General features: G+C 41.1%; 1 protein-coding gene across 1 annotated transcript; it reads left to right on the forward strand.

Annotated features, from left to right (window-relative positions):
- Positions 1-3,845: 3,845 nt before the first annotated feature.
- LOC142101870 (serine/threonine-protein kinase pim-2-like) lies at positions 3,846-19,550 on the forward strand. The gene is made up of 10 exons (XM_075186302.1): positions 3,846-3,879; positions 13,399-13,422; positions 14,147-14,194; positions 14,824-14,899; positions 15,177-15,235; positions 16,347-16,453; positions 16,535-16,585; positions 17,418-17,781; positions 18,428-18,604; positions 19,420-19,550. The coding sequence occupies exons 1-10, from the start codon at positions 3,846-3,848 to the stop codon at positions 19,548-19,550; spliced, it is 1,071 nt and encodes a 356-aa protein (XP_075042403.1).
- The last annotated feature ends 255 nt before the right edge of the window (positions 19,551-19,805 follow it).

The following is a 19,805-nucleotide window of genomic DNA, read 5'->3' on the forward strand; positions in this document are numbered from 1 at the left end:
CGTATGTGAACTTCCGGTAGATTTGCCACGTGGTTTAACAATCGTTTTGATAGTTATATGTGCATACTATAATTACTTGTGAAAGCCTCTGGGACTTTATTACTGTTGTTGGGAACTTTTGATTTTCTACGCAGAAAAGGTGTATAGTGTGGGATTTTGGGACGTAGATACACTGTTTATTGTTGAGGTGCTTAGTTGCTGTCTGACGAGGCAGGTTGCCCAACTGAAGGACGGTATATGGGGCAGGTATACCGGGAGCGAAAACAAAGGAAGTTTTCCCGCGCGCTCCCAAGAGCCATCACTTATTCATAGTTAGTGTTTGTAAGCGTTGCGATCGGACCGCACGGCAAGGAAGCCGTGATTGTAACTTGGGAAGGCAGCGGGGAGGAATTACATTGGAAAGGCTGGTTGATTGTATCGACTTTGTGCTATCAGTTGAAATAAACTTAACAGTTTTTGTGGTTTAGCCAGGGTATCGAGGAGCTGATAGCCCTTGGGTCCCACAATGATATTTTCTGTGTTAGGGGTCCTTGTTTGGTACGAGAGGAAGCGAGTGGACGCTGCTTGAGCAAATACGTCCACAGCCAGTAAGAGATCTCTAGCGGTAAAGTGTTCATAGCAAAGGGTTGAAAGTGTTTTTTTTGGAAGTGTGGTCTGCATAGACTGGTACTGTTCAACATGGGTGCTAAGCATACACTAGAGATGGCCAGTGTACTGCCTAAGGAAGGGCCTATTGGTTCAGCACGGTTTCTTATGTGCAAGAAATATGGGGCATACGCAACTGTGTATTGTGACACGTGGGTCGAGATGACCAAACAGTGTGTTAGGCCTTTCCCAACAATAGGGAGTTTTAATGCAGAGGTACTAAATAACGTAAAAGATAAAGTGTGGTTGATTAAGTCAACAAAAGTGAGAAATAGACATAATGACTGTTTAAAATTGTGGCAAATGCAGGGCAACACGTGGCAGAGCAGCGAGTACACAGCAGAAGTAGGCGTTGCGAAAAGTGTGCGCACAACGGAAGTAGCCGTTGAGAAGCATGGAGAACTCAGCGCAAGCGCGCCCCCGCCAACCTATGTGGCGGGGGGAGTAAGTACAGCTGTTATTAAAAATGAAAAAAAGAAAATTGCTAAGTTATATCCTGTTTTAAGTTAGTTTAAAGCAAGTGTTTCTGAAGAAGAGGATGAACCCACGGTAATTTCAGCCATTGCCCATGCTGTTAATATGTTAGAGGTTCAGCGTAAGTATGGAAAGGGGGCAATGGCTGAGATAGGTGAGAGTAGTGTGACCACTAGGAGAGATAATATTCAAAGTACTGAAGTAGCTAACCCTGAAGATAGTGAACCGGTGGGTACGTATCCAGTCCGCACAATATCAGTTCCCAATGGGAAGGTGGATAAGGATGGTGTAGTTCCTTTAAGAAATGTTACAATGCATGGTCCTTGGACTAGATCAGAATTACGTTCCATTATGACTGAATTCCCAGATCCTAGAAAAGAGTTGGCAAAGTGTCAGAAGTTTGGTAAAGACTTAGGAAATGCCCATGAACCAACCGATAAGGATTGGCGTGTAGTGTTGAGGGCGTGTCTTCCTCCCAATACTAACGTAAAACAATTCATTAGAGATTGTTCGTTGGAGGAAGACGACACCTTGACAGATGAGATTAATCAAGAGAATATAGAACAGATTGTCAAACATTTAGCCATCTATTTTCCAGTAGTAACGAATTGGAGTAAAATTTTCACCATCAAACAGAAAGATAGTGAGACAGCAGCAGATTACTTCATTAGAGCTATAGCAGCGATAACACTGTTCACTGGGATATCAAACATAGGTGAGGACCCACATCACAGGGAAGTAGCTGTAGGAGTACTAATGGATGGTCTTAGGGAAAATTTAAAAACCAGAGTACAAACCACATTACCTAATTGGAGAGGCATCACAGTAGATTCTCTTAGGGAGTCTGCTGTGGAGCATGAGAAAAACCTTTTTAGAAAGAAGGAAGAGAAAAGTGATAGGTTGATGACGGTGAGTATACAGGCTCTAGGGGGGATGCATACACAATCACCAGCATACAACCCACATAATAAGAAACATAGAGTGATCAGATGTTTCAATTGTAATGAAGAAGGACACGTTAGGAGGGATTGTAAAAAGGACAGATACAACCCTAGAGGTGGGACACATAGATATCCTCCAAGGAAGAAATCACATAGACTAGAAGACTCACATCTACCCGCACATATTATAGCAGCAAATGCTGTGCGGGAAAGCGATAGTCAGCGCTAGGGGTCAGGTCATACCTGTAGTCTACAGCCAGTGAGGTTAACAGAGTCAGATAGAAGAACCAACAATGATAGTTGACATAGCTGGTAGGAAACAAAGTTTTCTTGTAGATACAGGGGCGGCCAGATCTGTGATAACCTCTCCTTTTAATCTACAGGTGACCAGTAAGACTATTCCAGCTATGGGGGTAACGGGAAGAGTGTTACATTATCCTATAACTAAACCCACAGAAGTTACTATCGGGCCCCTGCATACTAAACATTCGTTTCTTTTAGCTCCTACTAAGTTACTAGGGAGAGACTTGTTATGTAAAATGGGATGTGTCATATATTGTACGTTAGATGGTGTGTTCTTAGATATACCAGAGAAAGTCGCACATGAGGTACAGGATATATTAGACACCCCTCAAAGGTTAATGTTACACTCTACTGTTATAGAACCATCTCAAGTAAAGGGGATGTTGCTGGAAATACCGGGTTCACTATGGACCAGAGATGGACAGGACACTGGACTGATGGCAAATGTAGCCCCTGTCATGGTAAATCTAAAAAGGGGTAGGATAGCTCCAAAAATCCCTCAGTATCCATTAAAACCGGAGGTGGAATTAGGTGTATATCCTGTTATTGAAAGGCTGTTACAACAAGGGATTTTAATTCGTACATCGAGCACAGCAAATAGCCCCATTTTCCCTGTGAAGAAGAGTGGGGGGAGGGGCTATAGATTAGTCCAGGACTTAAGGGGAATTAATAAAGTTGTTGAGAGACAATTCCCTGTAGTGCCGAATCCAGCTGTCATCCTCATGCAGATTCCACCGTCTGCTAGTCACTTTACTGTCATTGACCTATGTTCTGCTTTCTTCTCAGTCCCTCTTCACCCTGACTGCCAATACCTATTTGCATTCTCCTACAGGGGATTGCAATACACATGGACCAGACTGCCCCAGGGGTTCATTGACAGCCCCAGTATTTTCTCCCAAGCCTTACATGACTGTTTGCAATCCTTTCAACCCTGCAATGGGTCTGTTCTAATTCAATATGTGGATGATTTGTTGCTGTGCTCTGATTCTTTTATGTCATGTTTACATGATACTAAATTGTTGTTGCTTCATCTCTCACAAACAGGGCACAAGGTGGCAAAGGATAAATTACAGCCATGTCAGACTAAGGTCAAATACTTAGGACACTGCCTCACCAAGAGGCTAAGACACCTGACAACCGACAGGATTGAGGCTATACAACACATGACTCTGCCGCAGAGCCAGAAGCAGATTCGTACTTTCCTGGGGATTTGTGGATACCATTGCAGGAACTAGTCTCTTCCTCGAAACCAGAACGTGTCGTACACACAAAAGAGTCAGAGCAAGCGTTCTTTAATCTTAAAGGTAGTCTGACTAGAGCACCTGCATTGGGAATACCTGATTATGAAAAGCCTTTTGAGCTGTACTGTACGGAAGCTGATGGTTGTGCAGCAGGTGTCCTCACACAGAAACATGGTGACGCTAGCAGACCGGTATCATTCTACAGTGCAGAATTGGACACTGTGGCTAGATCATTCCCAACATGTCTCAGAAGCGTATCAGCAACGGCTCTTGTGGTAAGTAAGAGCGAGGACGTAGTATTAGGACATAATTCAACTGTCTATACACCTCATGCTGTATCAGCTCTGTTAAATTCAGTTCAAACCAGACATGTTTCTTCAGCTAGATTCACAAAGTGGGAACTAGCCCTGATGGCACCCTCAAACATCACCATCAAACGATGTAGCAACCTAAATCCAGCTACATACCTTCCGTATGTGTCTCTAGAGACACAAAGGGTGGGAGGTGAGGAGACCCTGGTTGATGATGAGTTAGGCGAGAGTACTGATACGCATGATTGTATGGAACACCTGAACCATACCTTTACTGCAAGGCCCGACATACGTGATACCCCCTTAGAAAATGTAGATTTAACGTTTTATACAGACGGGAGTTGTCATAGACAGACAGAGACGGGAGAGCTAGTTACTGGTTACGCTGTCGTAGACGATCAGGAAGTGGTAGAAGCTGAACCCCTTGGCCCACCTCACTCAGCCCAAGTGGCGGAACTAGTAGCATTAAGGAGAGCGTGTGAATTATCAAAGGGTAAATCAGCCAATATATATACTGACTCTAGGTACGCCTTCGGGGTAGTGCATGATTTTGGGGCCCTTTGGCGTCTTAGAAACTTTACGACAGCAGCAGGTACACCAGTGGCACACTCACAACACATAAAAGGACTTCTGACAGCGATACAATTACCCAGAACGGTAGCGTCATAAAGTGCAAAGCCCATACCTTTGAAGAAGACCCAGTGTCATTGGGCAACAACAGGGCAGACGAAGCTGCTAAATGGGCAGCAGGGCAACCTATGACTGTATTGACCGAGACTATGATGGTTTTTCAGACATTAGACATGCAGTAATTAATTGAAATGCAAGATTTGTGTTCCCTGCAGGAAAAGGCGGTCTGGAAGGCGAAGGGATGTGGTCAAGAGTCCTCAGGACTCTGGAGGGATGGACAAGGTAAGCCTGTAGCTCCCTGAACATACTATCCAAGCCTGGCTGAAGCAGCACACGGTCTGACTCACCTGGGTAAAGAAGGTATGTGCAAACTGGTGAGAGCATACTGGTGTGCTCCCGGATTTTCCTCTCAAGCTGGTAAGAAAGCAATGTCATGTCTTACTTGTTTGAGGAAAAATGTCGGGAAAACTATTCCAACTGAGCCATCCCACATCCCTCCTACAGACGGACCTTTTCAGGTAATACAAATTAACTATATCCAATTACCACCGTGCAGGAATCTAAAGTATGTGTTAGTATGTATTGATGTGTTTTCCGGTTAGGTAGAAGCATATCCAGCAGCCACTAATACTGCTGTGTTCAATGCAAAGAAAATTATACAAGAACTTGTCTGTAGGTTCGGTATCCCTAGAATCATTGAAAGTGATAGGGGTACCCACTTTACTGGTGATATCTTCCAGAATATGTGTAAGCTCATGGGAATCAGTAGCAGACTTCACACCCCTTACCGACCACAAGCCAGTGGAAAGAGTAAATGGTACTATAAAGAACAAGCTTGGTAAGATAATGACTGAAACTGGGTTGGCATGGCCTGAAGCTTTGCCACTAGTCCTCCATAGCATTCAAACCACTCCTAGACCTCCTCTTAATCTGTCCCCCTCTGAGATACTGTTTGGACGACAACCTCATTTGATCGTGAGTCCGCAAGACGACTTAAAGTGTAATAATAAAGTTACTGTGCAATATCTTATAAAAATGAGCAGACAGCTGAAACAACAACAAAAACTCAAAATGCTGTCACCTGGTATGCCAGAAACAAATTGTCATGATGTTGAACCTGGGGACTATGTTATGATCCGTAATTTCTTACGTTCAGGTTGTTTAACAGACCGTTGGGAAGGTCCATACCAAGTGCTGCTGACCAGTACTACATCACTGAAGGTTGCAGTGGGTGGAATGGACCCAAGTGTGGGTCCATTCCACCCACTGCAGGAGAGTCAATAACCCGGAGAAAGTGCGAGATAAAACTGAGACTGACGACACAGATCTGTCACTCATAAATCTGTTCCGGGAGACCTAAGGCCCGCAGTCAAGACACCTGAGCCAGAGACGTTGCATCAGAACTATCTTTCCAGCTATGGAGTGGCGGTTTTTGTTTTTCTTTTGTTCCAGGATTTTCCTTGTTTTTACTTTTTCTAGGACATTCTATTTTTGTGAAGGAGGATGGAGGACAGAGGAAGGTTCTGGCAGTGATACGGATGAAATGGAAATCGAGGAAAAGTTATTAGAATACCCAGAGCAGTCCATTATTAAGCTTGGTCCAGGGGTTATGAAAAGGTCTGCTAGCTCAGGAACTCGGGAGACAGTGTGAGGGGCTATTGTCTGATGAGTATTGTATCTGCAAGTTCTGTGACTCCATAGTTGAAGAGAGATGCATCCAGCGATGCCAGTCCACCGGTAATCTGAATGTGGGCGGGCATCCTTTGGAGGATTATCACTCCCTGGTGGGTAAGGTGCTAAACCAAACCGAGTGCTGGGTGTGCTCTCATGTACCGCAGGGGCAGCATAACATAGGACTAGTGCCATTCCCATTAAACATCTCCGAAGTACTCGAATTGAGGGGTGGGAGGCCCATATAGGGGAGGTACAATAACCCTAGTCTAATGCTTCGACAATACTCTGTAGACAGATCTTTGCTGTGTCTAAATATCTCTCATGCAAAGCGTCTGGAGAATCGGGAAGCTGACCTATCAGATCAGACACTGGCCACCCAGTTCGGTGTAAAATGTTGCACGTACATCACCAATAATACGGATGACCCTAAGGAGGTTATAGACCGGAAGATGGATGAAATTCTGCAACTGAAATGGGAATTTCGAAGGAACCATAATTCTTTGTTATATGAGGTCGGGGAAAAGGTGGCAGGTTGGTTCTCATGGTTGAACCCTGTGAAATGGTTCTCTGGTCTGGGGGAGTGGGTACAGGAAATGATTGCTAGTGTAGGTTAGCTCCTTCTCCTTATACTGGGTGTCATCTTAGCAATTGGTTTATGTGTCAAATGTGTTCCTACTGTGTTGAAGTGTGGAAAACAGTCTTCTAGGAGAAACACTGAGAACGAGACTGAAAGGGTGGTGCAAGACACCGAGATCATGGTATGTGAAGTGTTGTATAACCCTGAACTTGAAATGGTGATTAGGTGATAGTTTATTATACTATCAAAGGGTGGAGCTGTCGAAGTCAGCAAATTGGATAAAGTCATTTCAATTTAAATCGAGCAAACTTAACCTGAAAGGGCGCGCTACGGCGTTGAAGGGCATACGCAGCAGCAACACGTGGCAACAACAGTATTTAGTCTTTTACATACATTCGCACAAACACGCACACTTGTAAAATAGTACACATTAATGGTAGTTGCAGCACATAGTTATTTATGTCGAAATATAGTAGAGTTTATGTGTAATATTATGAGTTATATGCATATCAGTAAAACATATGGTACACGTTGAAGGAATCATGCCATGTGTGGTATCAAACTAATCCCCTTCACATTTGCGACTGTCCGGTTCACTCTGCGAAGGGATCGCAGAGCGCATACGCAAGTTATTAATGTTAAGGAATTATGGACTATTAGGATTAGTAATCTTGGCGGGAAGATCAGAGCTCATCCCCTGGAGAGATGACCCCCTCCTTTGGATTCCTGAGCTTAAACTAGCCTATGAACTACAACCCCCTGGACCCTCCTGAAACCTGGACCAATAGAAGTAAGCCACACCCTTTGCATTGTTTTACTGTATTACTGTTTGCATATAAGCAGCAGTTCCTCATCTAGAGTTCAGTCACCTAGACCACAGACTTCAGGACTGAATGACTGTTCACTGGATCCAGAGCGCCTGCGATAAGTAACGGCTGTACTTATTATTATTTCGCTTGAATTATTCTGCTACTTTTTGAGAATAAATATTTGTGCGTTGGAAACACAAACCGAGATTCAACAATCGTTATTGGATAGCGACAAAACGCTCATAACAGATCTTATTTATTCCCTCATTGCAGTTTTTTAGTGGGTTCATCGTCATCACATAATTGTCCAAGATGTCATGAAGATGAGGCAGATATATTTCACTGTTTATGGGGATGTCCATTAGTAAGGTCTTTCTGGCTCAGAGTCAGAAACTTTGCTTTGAAAGAACTATCTCCTTTTCACAGTGGAATGGGCCATCCTAGGAATAGTCCCTTAAGATTAGCAAATATCAAGAGTCAGTGAAAGGCTTCTTCTGGTTATCAGCACAGCAGCAAAATAAAAAGGTTTTGACCCAGCCGGTTGTTTCAAACTATTCAAGGATAAAATGTTTTACATATTTAAAATGGACAGGTTGGAAGCCACACTCGCAAAAGCAATCAGAGGTGAAAGCTACAAAGCATTTACTTTGTTTGTTTGTTTATATATTCATCGCTATAATATATATTCTGTTATAATTGTTTGTATTGTTTTTCCTTGTTTCAAGGTTAATTCGAAAAATAAGTTTTAAAAATGCATTTTCTGTAATGTGCACATTGAAGTCATATTTATAAATGAAAAAAGAATTCAAATTTTTTTTTAATAACTTTTCCTTTTAATTATTATACTGTTAACAGTTGTTGCTTTATTTTATAATAAAATACAATTTTTATGTGTTTTGATGTGAACTGTTGTTATACATATGCATGTGCCTATACCACAGAGCGCAGTCTGTTATGTGTGTCTATGTATGGAAAATACTGTTTACATCAGGCCTGTCCAACCTGCGGCCCTCCAGGTGTTGTGAAACTACAAGCCCCAGCATGCTTTGCCAGTAGACAACCTGTTGATAGCTGGAAGGGAATGCTGGGACTTGTAGTTTCACAACATCTGGAGGGCCGCAGGTTGGACAGGCCTGGTTTACATTCATATTCAAATCATAACGTGTCTTGAGATACACTTGGGCACGTTCCGCGCTCTTTCTAAACATGACACTTACATCTAAGTTGCATTCGGACTTGAGCCCATAAGGTATAAACAAAAAAAAAAAACAATTTGATTTTATTACAAGATTTATAACAGCATGTATTAACTATAAAAAAAATCTTCAATTCAACTAGGAAATAAACATGTTGTAACATATGGTCTTTACTGCACATTATCTGTTCACCAGAAATCACAACGTTAAATCGTTTGAAATAAAATAAAGAAAACAAAAAATTAACTGTCAAAGATAATTGTTAAAAAAACACCTCTTGCAGAGTGAGGAACTTGAGGTTCCCCATCCAGCAGACAGCCAGTGTGGGTCTTCCTTAGCAACTGCTGTCTGCCTAGTCCTAAATGGCCCTGATTGGGTCCACTGGCTCCATGGAACACATGGAAAAGTTGCTGTTTCCTAGCAAAGATAGAACACCAGAAAAAGACCCAAGAAAATTAATTAATAAATCTTATCTAGAAAGCTGGTAAAGACAAATCAGAGAAAATCCCTAATCGACAACTAAATGAAGTGCAGGAAGATGACATCACCACCCTATTGTAGACTATAAACCTGTATGATTATCATCCTTAATGCCATTCAGTTTAATGTGCTTATGGAAGGCTCCCGGGACCCCAATGGAACCCAACTGATAGACTCAATATGCAGTCCTGTTACAGAGTGTTATATATCACCTCCTCTGGTGGTTCTCTTGACTGTTTCTATGTCCTCACTGTGATATTTGAAATATCTCCAATATGACGTACAGAACAATGTCTGGAGAGACTATGGGCTTGACTGATATTCGGACGTAAGTCCGCTTGCGTGCCATATGGTTCGTGAAATAGATCTGCGCACGCTCAGAAACGGATCTTATGCCAATGAACACAATTGCATACAATTCATGTCTGAACGTAAATGACACTTACAACTGCCAATGACTTTAAGGGCGGAATGGCGGTGGGAAGGGGAGGACAGACGTAGGCAATGTACAGTGCCGAGTGTGCCGATGCAGATGTGGCCGACTACACGTCCTGGGTTTCTCTTAAGTCCACTTGTTTTCAGACGTAACATTTGCCCCAGCTACAGGGCAGGTGTCAGTGCCGACTGGTAGTGACGACTGACACGCCTGGTCTTTGTTTGGAAAAGTACACGTATGCGTGCCACTAAATAGCACAGAACCTGCGTATGCAAGTGAGATAGACTATAAAAATGCATTGTATGTACAGGTCGCAATAAGAACATTCTGATTTATTTATTTAATTAAAAAATTGTTTGTTTGTTTTTTAAACCAAGCAGATTTTTATTACTGTTTAGAGTTGTTCATTTATTTTAAAATATAATTTTTTTTGCATGCATTTTGATGTCACCTTATATTGCACATATGCTTGTGCGTATACCGCACTCTGTTCTGTCTGTTAAGTAACATTTAGGCAGAGTGTACTTACAGCCACATTCAAATGGAGGCACATCTTGAGATCTGCTTGGATACGAATACAGTTGGAACTATGCTCATGTATGTGCTCTTATTTAAGCCGCAACTTGTGTGCAAGTTACATTCTGATTTGCATCAGGCCCTTTGTGTCTCGAGTTTCTTCAGAGCGTGAAAAATGTGTGTCGTACAAGTTACGTATTGCAGTCTCCCTCTACTCTTTATGAGACAAATTACAAATGTTGTTTGGAAGTTAAGATAGCTTGCAGTCATAAATTGTTCACTTGTCACAAAAGTATTTTTTTCCAATTACAAAAAGAACTGGAAGCTAGTTTATCTCTACCACAGGTAAGAACACTGGTGCTCCATGAGACCTTGGATACGATATGCACCTTTATGCTCCTTCCATTCCAGCCAACGCGTTTCAGTTGGAAATCTTTCTCAAGGCATCTTGTCATGTTCATCAGGCGGTGATTGTGCTGGATTCCTGGAATTTTAAATCTGTTATTTGAGTCAGTATTTCTGATAATAAAATATTAATTGTTTTATTTATAAAAAAAAACAAATTGTCCTGTAATGTGTTCTTATTGGACATTTTTTTTTATATAAATAAAGCAATTAAAACAATGTTTTAAGGGATGCTTTACCATAAAATATACATGGAGAAGAATAAATGATTCACAAATAATTTAAACACAGTGGTGTTTGTCATTATTATCAATTCATGGTATGTATATACGCAGGGTGTAAACGGAGATTTGTGGCGCTCCATCTGAAACACACACACTTGATAATAATTTTTTTCACTTTAAAGAAGTAATCTCTATCGAATCGAGATTGGTTGTACTATATGTTTTTTTTCATACTTATTTAATAATACAGAGAATAACAACAAGATAGAGAATTAACATCTGAATCACACTTCAACAAGTCTTTCTATGTCTGAACAGTGAGAAAAAACAGACAATATATGGGACACAGTATTTATTATTGGCTTAATCCATATATTGAAAATTGTTTTTTTTTTTGTTTTTTTTGTATTATTATTTAGGGAAACCTCCTGGCTTTATATCACTAGTGCCAAATTCTTCTCTAAATTGTATTGGTGTACACTCCACATAACTCCACTTAAAACAGTTACACCAAACTTCCTTCCTTCTACACATTTACCCAGGGAATGAAAGGTATCTCACTGGGTCCTTATATTTTTTTCTAAAGTTGAACTTTCAACTTCTAGCCATTCAAAAGTGGGACTTTTCTGCCTAAATGGGGAGAATTGGAAGGTATGCTTCATTGTGGCTCAGTGGATGAGGCCTGCACCCGCTATAATTTGTCACCCCCAGGACCCCAAAGAAGGCCAGGGTACTCTATACCAGCCTCACCCTCCTCTCGGTGCCCCTACTATTACACAAAACACCCCCTACCATAGGCAAACCAAGGGAGGTTTCCTAGTGCATGGAAACCCCCCTCCAAGCTTGGGACACTCTATAATATAGGAGACCCTGCTCCCGCTTCACACAGCTCTGCTTGAAAAGGGAGAGCTTTGTGCACCTAGCAGTAGTGCACGCAGCATTGCCCATGTATATTATGGGGATAGGAAGAGTTGGAGAGCAGCCAAGCACTGTCTAAAATTATATCCACGCCCCCATGCATGCTGGCCACGCCCACTGGTGGCGCGGTGTGGAAACCCCCCTCTACAAATTATGCATTTGCCCCTGCCCTACATAAAAATGATATCCCCTGTATGTGGAATAGAAGCAGCCTTAAAGACAGGATGAAGTGATGGACAGCACAGGCATTGAGAAGTGACTTCTAATAAAGATGTAACGTAGACTGTATATTACCCCTATTAATGGCAGAATCAGCCCTTACACTTGTATTATTAGTTCTTTTAAATACAGTCCCAGGCATGTTTCAAAATATTTTATCATAATCAGGGTCTTTTTGCAAGATGCTCCAATTGAGAATACTTTTTCCTTTTTCACTCTTTGGTATATAAACCAGTAGATAATCTAAAATTGCTTCCTTAACAAGCACATCCAAAATCCTGATACTATAATTACTTAAAGAGAACTCACATGTACTAATTTAATATTCTCTTAAAACATCTCCTACATTTGATTTGTTTTGCACATTGAAGACTAAGGGCTAGATTTACTAAACGGCGGGTTTGAAAAAGTGGAGATGTTGCCTATGGCAACCTATCAGATTCTAGCTTTCATTTATTTAGTGCATTCTACAAAATGACAGCTAGAATCTGATTGGTTGCCATAGGCAACATCTCCACTTTTTCAAACCCGCAGTTTAGTAAATATACCCCTAAGACCCTGCGCATACACTATATTAGGGGATCGGTAGACAATTATATAATATCTACTAGCAACTTTTAATTTAATTGTAGGACATGGATGTGACAAATATTTCTACTGGTGTCAGCAATTTTTAGAAATATATTGAGACCAATACAGGCTGCCTGGTTACATACAGTGGTCATCATCATCATTATTATTACAGCCCCATTATTACATCATCATTACATACCAGATAGTTGTTATATACCCACCTGCTGACCTGTGATTTCAGTCTCAGGTTTGGCGAGTTTGGGGAGACTAGTGATATAGAGAGAGAGAGCAAGAATGTCAATGACAAGATTGACAATTATACTTACAGTGTTGATGATTCTCATTGTCAACACAGAGAAAGGTAAGGAACAATTAACCTGTAAGAGTTTATTTTAGTGAATAGTGCTCAACCAAATTTTTGGGGATTAGTTGTCTATTATCAATGGCAAAGAGCCCTATTAACTGAGAAAACTTGTCTATCTATCAAAGGGGTTACCCGTCAGCATTAAGTGATGCCCGCCATCAGCTCTCCTGTGCTTAGGCATGGGGCAGCCTAGTTATCACGGTGGGACTTGTACCCCCATGATGTCTATTCCAGTAATGCCATTTCAGAATGACGTTACTAGAATAAGAACTTTAAAAAAGACAAAGTACTATTTTCATTGTTTATCTAATTATTAAAATAGAGTGAAAATATTTTTCTTCATGTTTTCAGATATTAAATTTAAGTTGAAAAAATCTTCATGTGTAAGACGTATTTTATGTATGTTATACTATCATGGTTTGTGCTTAATAGTGTTTAAATTCAAAATATTTTTATTTTCAGATTCCATCGTGCTGCGTGGCAAAGGTAAGTCTATAATTGTCGGAGAATTTATTTTTTAGTTTTCATAGTTTTACAATGAAGGCGGTAGGAGAAATGGTACCACCGTATACACCACCACTTCTACCACTATATATATAGAACCAAAACAGTTTCCGATCAAGTCATACAACTTTGTTCCAGGACAATTGCAGTTTAGTTGATTACATTTATCCCACATGTCTGATTGTATTTGGAATGTAGTGCAATTAGTGACTCTTTACAGAGGTATATAGCTTACATTGTATAACCAAGCGCTATCATATGCCTGCAGTATACAATATATTACCTGGGACATAGTAGGACTAGTAATACCATTTCAGGATGGAGTTACCAAAACAAAAACATAAAAAATGAAGCACTATGTACATTTAAATTATGCTTTGGTTAATTATTAAAAATAGAGAAACCTAATGTTATTCTTGTAAGCTAAAAATATCTTATATATAAGATTATAAAGAATGTTGATTCTGTGGGTGTGTGAACTGTAATACTTTGCTTTAACAATTTTCTTTTTAAATAATGTAACTGAGAGGCCCATTCTGGGTTACAGTTGTATTGTACATGGGTGTGTTTTATGTATGTTGTGCTATCTTGTTTCTGAGTAGTGGTTGTTATGAATGATGAGGATTTGGGGGGATTAAGCCAGAGGTCTAGTTCACTAGCTCAATGTGCTTGATAGTGTTTACATTCCATGTATTTTTATTTGCAGATCATATAACACCTGAAGAATATTATAATAAACTGGTTCAGGAGATTGGTAAGTCTATATTTGTCAAAGCAAAGATTCCCGATTTGTCTTACTCTCTCTCAGGCCCAGAATCAGCGCTTCCTTTACACGCACTAAGGTAGTCACCAATGACGTTATAGTTTATGGGGCGCTTTAAACAATTACTGAGCGACATAAGGGGCAGGGGGGGCTTGGGAGGCTGGACCTGTTTTGTAAGAACCCTAAACGATATTAAATGATGCCGGTGATGGAATGTTATGTCCGGTCTATTATGTTGCCCACACACATGGTTCAGTTTTGGAATTGGACCATAGTCGTTCATCACTCCAATTCCAGTGCCATTGAGACATTTTAGTGTGGTCAAAGATTACCACACACACTTTCCACCCATGCCTGATAATTGTATTATTCATTATAATAAGATGTTTATCGGGACGCTCAGCTGTTGTGAGGCCACCAATACTGCAATATCCGGCAATTGCCCTATATCTGTTGCAATATCACAGCGTGTGCAATCACCTTCATCTTCACACACATCCCAATATTACACTTATGAGTTGTCTCCATAAGGTTACATTCTCTCCGGCATTTTCTCCATACAAATCTAACAGTTTATTAGCTGCTTCTCTCATCCGGAATTCTCTTTCTTTTCTGAACAGCTCTGCAGCAATTCAGGACCAGAGCGGTGGTTCTCCTGGCATTCATAATACTGGCAGCTGGATTTGGCATCAAGAAGTAAGTTACTAACATGTCACATTTTAAAAGCACTATAAATTCAATTTTCTTTGCGGAAAGCACACTTGCCTACTCTTCCGCAATGTTCGGGAGACTCATATATTTCCCAGGAGAGGAGGCAACTCTCACGGATCATCATTAACCTGCATCCCGCTGCGCGATGGCAGGAATTATTGTCTTGTGTTTTACTGCATCTTACAATCTACAATAGTTGCTGGTTGCGTTGTGTACACTATTATCCACCGACAATTTCTTATTATTTTTTGCAATTTTCCAGGAGACGACATCACAAAGAGCCCGGACCAGAAGATAGAAGGAAGATAACACCCACGCAAGGTAATAATAGCTGATTTCAATTGTGTCTCTGTGGGGGGAAAACTAGGAAACCTTATAATTCTGGAAGCTGTTCAGTTTCAAAGTTTTGTTTTTTAAAAACTTAATGAGGGTAAAATTTGCATGTTGGCCTTCTCAGACTTTATAATCACTGGTCATTGTAAAATGGGCATGTTATACATATAGACGTGATCACCAAGAGTCTACTCCTATAGTCATGTGCGGAGTTCCTTAGGTGTGTACTTGGGGGGGGGGGGGGGGGGGGGGGTTTGATGTTGTTGGCCAGAAACCCCTCCTCTATGCTTAGATCACTTTATTAGCTGTGAGAATGTTGTTGCTTTCAGTACATAACTCAATCGCCTCTAAGAGAGTTATTACAATAAATAATAAAGATGCTACTGAAGTAAATATAGTTTCACATATCCCACCTCTGAGGGTCCACATGACTACTGACCATCAGTACGTGACAATCTTTGACTATCAAGGGATGAAAACCTGCAAACACAGAGTTGCTGTAGCCAATCACATTTCCCAGCGAGTCTGTCAGTAGCGCATGTCGGAACATTGAAGATCTTGAGTATTAAAAAAGAACTATAACTTGTATTAAACAAACTCTTCTGTGATATGTAGGAGCCCACTCCTCTTATAATCCATCCACTGCCATCCATTACAATGGGCCCAGCACCTTTGTATGAGAATAAGCAAAGTATTTAATGCAGCAATATATATGCCACGTAATATTTCTTGTCAGCATTTATACATAGTTATCCCAGATAATTTCAAAAAGTGTTGTTATATTAGAATATGTCATGTGCAATTTGGTCAATGTTGTTTGTTCTTTGTACCATATGCACTAATGCTCAGCCATCCAGCATTGCTAATTAATTAATTAACTAATTAATTAATTAAATATGCTTGTTCGTAAAAGCACAAATTGCTGAAGTTCTATTGCATTTAGTACTCAAGGTTCTAAGGATAACATGACTTGTAGGTGAAGTGTTTTTTGCAATAACGACGTATTTTGCAGATTGGCTCATTGTGTGGTGTTTGAGAAATCTTCCAGATCCGGGTTATGCGCACCTCAGATGTAATGTCCCTTATCATGTTGTTACAGGAACGGAAAAGCCAATTTTTGAGAAGAACTATAAATTGAGGGCTGTTCTAGGCAGCGGTGGGTTCGGCACTGTGTTCAGCGCACAGAGACGGGCAGACAGCTTACAGGTGAGTGTTGTTGGAATTGGCTGCTCTTCTTTCATGGTCTCTCTGTACAGATAGGCTCTAATTGTTCTCTGGCTCCCCCAGGTGGCTGTAAAATACATCAGCAAGTGTCACGGGATGCGCTGGACTCAGCTGGTAAGACTTTTGCATTTAGCCCCCTTCACATTTATCTATGTTTCTCTGAAATTATTTTTGGAGATAAAAATGTATATTTGTACTTTCTATGGTGATGTCACTAGTTCCTGATGAATTAGTTGCACGTTGCCGTCCCTTGAAATTTCTCTTTACGGATGGTAATAGAAAAATTTACTGATGGGTGACATGTTTTACTGCCATATTGTTCATACATTTCTCAGTTGTGAGAAAGGATCCAGGGGGTGAACATAAGGGGCTTATAACACCATTCTGACCCTAAATCATTGATTTTTTTTTATAAACGCTATGTGAAATTTAGTAGTGGCAAAGGATGCCATATTTCTTACTGGACTCCATTACTTTTCTTACTGACAGGCCAAAAACAGGTGTTATTTTCTAACGTCAGTAAAAAGTTGTTATGGTTGGCAACCATGATTAATAACCTGAATTTCCCTAGATAGTAATTATCCACAAAGTAGCTGCCCCCACTCTGTGCAGGTCATGGGTGCACTATTTACGCATTGTAACATCCATCCTATGATCTTACATCTGCCCAATATCATCCACTGAGTTCCTGATGGGTTCTGTACCTCTCCACTCTCTTTCCCACCCTCCGCAAGCCCGTTCTTCTTCTATTCATCTTCTAGTTCAGGCCTGTCCAACCTGTGGCCCTCCAGATGTTGTGAAACTACAAGTCCCAGCATGCCCCTCCAGCTATCAACAGGTTGTCTACTGGCAAAGCATGCTGGGGCTTGTAGTTTCACAACATCTGGAGGGCCGCAGGTTGGACAGGCCTGTTCTAGTTCTTTATTATTAATTTTTGCAATTGCAGGACGATTTATCCCGGGTGCCGATAGAAATCTACTTCTTGCTGAAGGTTAAAGGGCACCCCGGCATCATTGAACTGCTGGATTGGTTTGAAACAGACCACAGTTTTCAAATTGTAATGGAAATGCCAGAGCACAGTCAAGATCTGCTTCATATCATCACAGAGCAGGGGCCCCTAGAAGAAGGAGTGGCAGGTAGCCTCTTGCGGCAGCTTGTGGAGGCCGTCCAACACTGCCACTCCAAAGGGGTCCTGCATAGAGATATTAAGGCTGAAAATGTATTGGTCAGCACCCGTTTGGAAACCATAAAGCTCATCGATTTCGGCTGTGGGGTTTTGCTCCAGGACTTCCCCTTTACTACCTTTGCTGGTGAGTAAACCACATTGAAGTGGACCTGTCATCTACATATAGTTTCTGTTCTTTCAATTCACAGTGAACTAGTGATATCACCGTGCAAAGTGTCTCAGCGATGTCACTAGTTCTGAATTAATTCATAGGCCCCTTTCCAGTTCATCGTGATCCAGCCCAAAAAATGTCTGCAGCCACTGAGAGCTGGTGACAGGTATAATTTAATAAAAATAATATAAATATAATTATATACAATAAAAACAATGTAAAAAGATAAGTAACTTTACTCTGAATAGGACAGCAATGGGTGTGATAAGTGACCAATTTAAGGCCACATTTCAGATATGAAAACATTTACATTGCTAATCACACTGGGATGCTGTAAACAATGTTGAATTTGATACAGTCCATAGTGAACCTTTGTTAGAAACTGTCTGTCTACAGGTCCATTTGCTATATGCTAAAGCATCAGCGTTAGAGTCAATTTACCGGGCATTTAGAATGCGCTTTGAACGCATATTATTTTTGTTTGTCTGTGTTAGGAGTAGATCATAGAATTAAAATAAAACAATATACACCCTAGTATTTGCTTTTTGAAGCCGAAATTATATATTTTGGTGCGCAATTCATAGTCCTCCATTGTAAACCAACATGTTCTCTTCCACAGGAACACTGACGTACAGTCCCCCGGAATGGATAGCGTTCCAGGAGTATAACGCATTACCGGCAGCCGTCTGGTCCCTGGGTGTCCTGCTGTTCTACATGGTGTGCGGGGACATTCCATTTAAAACTAGAGAGGAGATAATACAAGCTTATATCAGCTTCAGAACCAGTGTATCTCCAGGTGAGAGACCTCCATCGGTTATATGTGAAACTCTCTCCCCAAAGGAAACTGCAGTGTTCTATATCAAGTGTAGTTCTCTGTATTCCCTAATCGCAGTCTCACTTAATGCCCCACATAGCCAGGTTTATCTTGATATTGACTTACCCTGTGCCAGGTGTATGCAAACATGTGGAAGGTGTCAGGAAGGAGGATAGAAATGTATCCATTTTTTAATTTAGGGAATAAAAAAAAATGCTATTTGCGTTTGTTAGCCAGGCCTCTTTTGTGTTGCGAAACGCGTCTCTCTTTCATACCCACAGCCAGCAGCGTATTACACACAGGCTGATTTAAAAGTCCATATGTGGTGATAGGTCAGTGTGATTTTCTGTTCGACTGCAGGAAAATAGAGAAGGCTAGTAGATAAGACCAGGATGTCCCACTATATCGGTCATCCCCCGCCAGCATCTCTCGCTAATGTCACATCTCTACTAGTCGTGAGGAGTGCTCTAGTCCTTGGCTGTAGGCAGGGTATTTGGGAGGGAGACAGAGGCTGGCTTGGCTGGGCGCAATGGGGGCATCTGCCCCCCAGGCTGATCCTATCTTGGGCTGGGTCACCGGGCTTCTAGCATTTTGTTTCCTTAAAGATTTTGTGTAAGAAGGCTGTTTGTAAGGGCTGTCTCTATATGTTCCTATCAGCAGTTGCTTCTTCGTGAATAAGCTTTGCGGAGGGAGGGTGGGGCAGTGGAGGGGAGGGGCTGAAGCATCTGTGCGTATTGGGGTTTGTTACACAAGAGACCTGCATCCGAAATAACCAATACTTCTCTCTCTCTTTTCAGATTGTGAGGACTTGATTCGGTGGTGTTTATCAACTCGCCCCTCAGAACGTCCCACTCTGGAGGAAATTCTTCAACACCATTGGCTTATGGATGAGTGTAGAGGGCTTCCTACACTATGCCGGGAAGGCTAAATGAATCAATTAAATCAAATAAACTTGAAATCTTAATCATGGATTCTAAGATGATTGAATGGATAAGATCTTGGTTGCAGGATAGAAAATAGAGAGTTATAGTAAATGGAGTGCAGTCACAGCAGGGAAAGGTTACCAGTGGAGTGCCACAGGGATCTGTACTTGGACCAGACCTTTTTGCAGATGACACAAATATATGCAACAGGGTAGACACACCAGGAGGGGTAAAACAAAGGATTGATGATCTAGGTAGAA

The sequence above is a fragment of the Mixophyes fleayi genome, chromosome 9, assembly GCF_038048845.1.
Source record: "Mixophyes fleayi isolate aMixFle1 chromosome 9, aMixFle1.hap1, whole genome shotgun sequence".
In the NCBI taxonomy this organism is placed as follows: Eukaryota; Metazoa; Chordata; class Amphibia; order Anura; family Limnodynastidae; genus Mixophyes; species Mixophyes fleayi.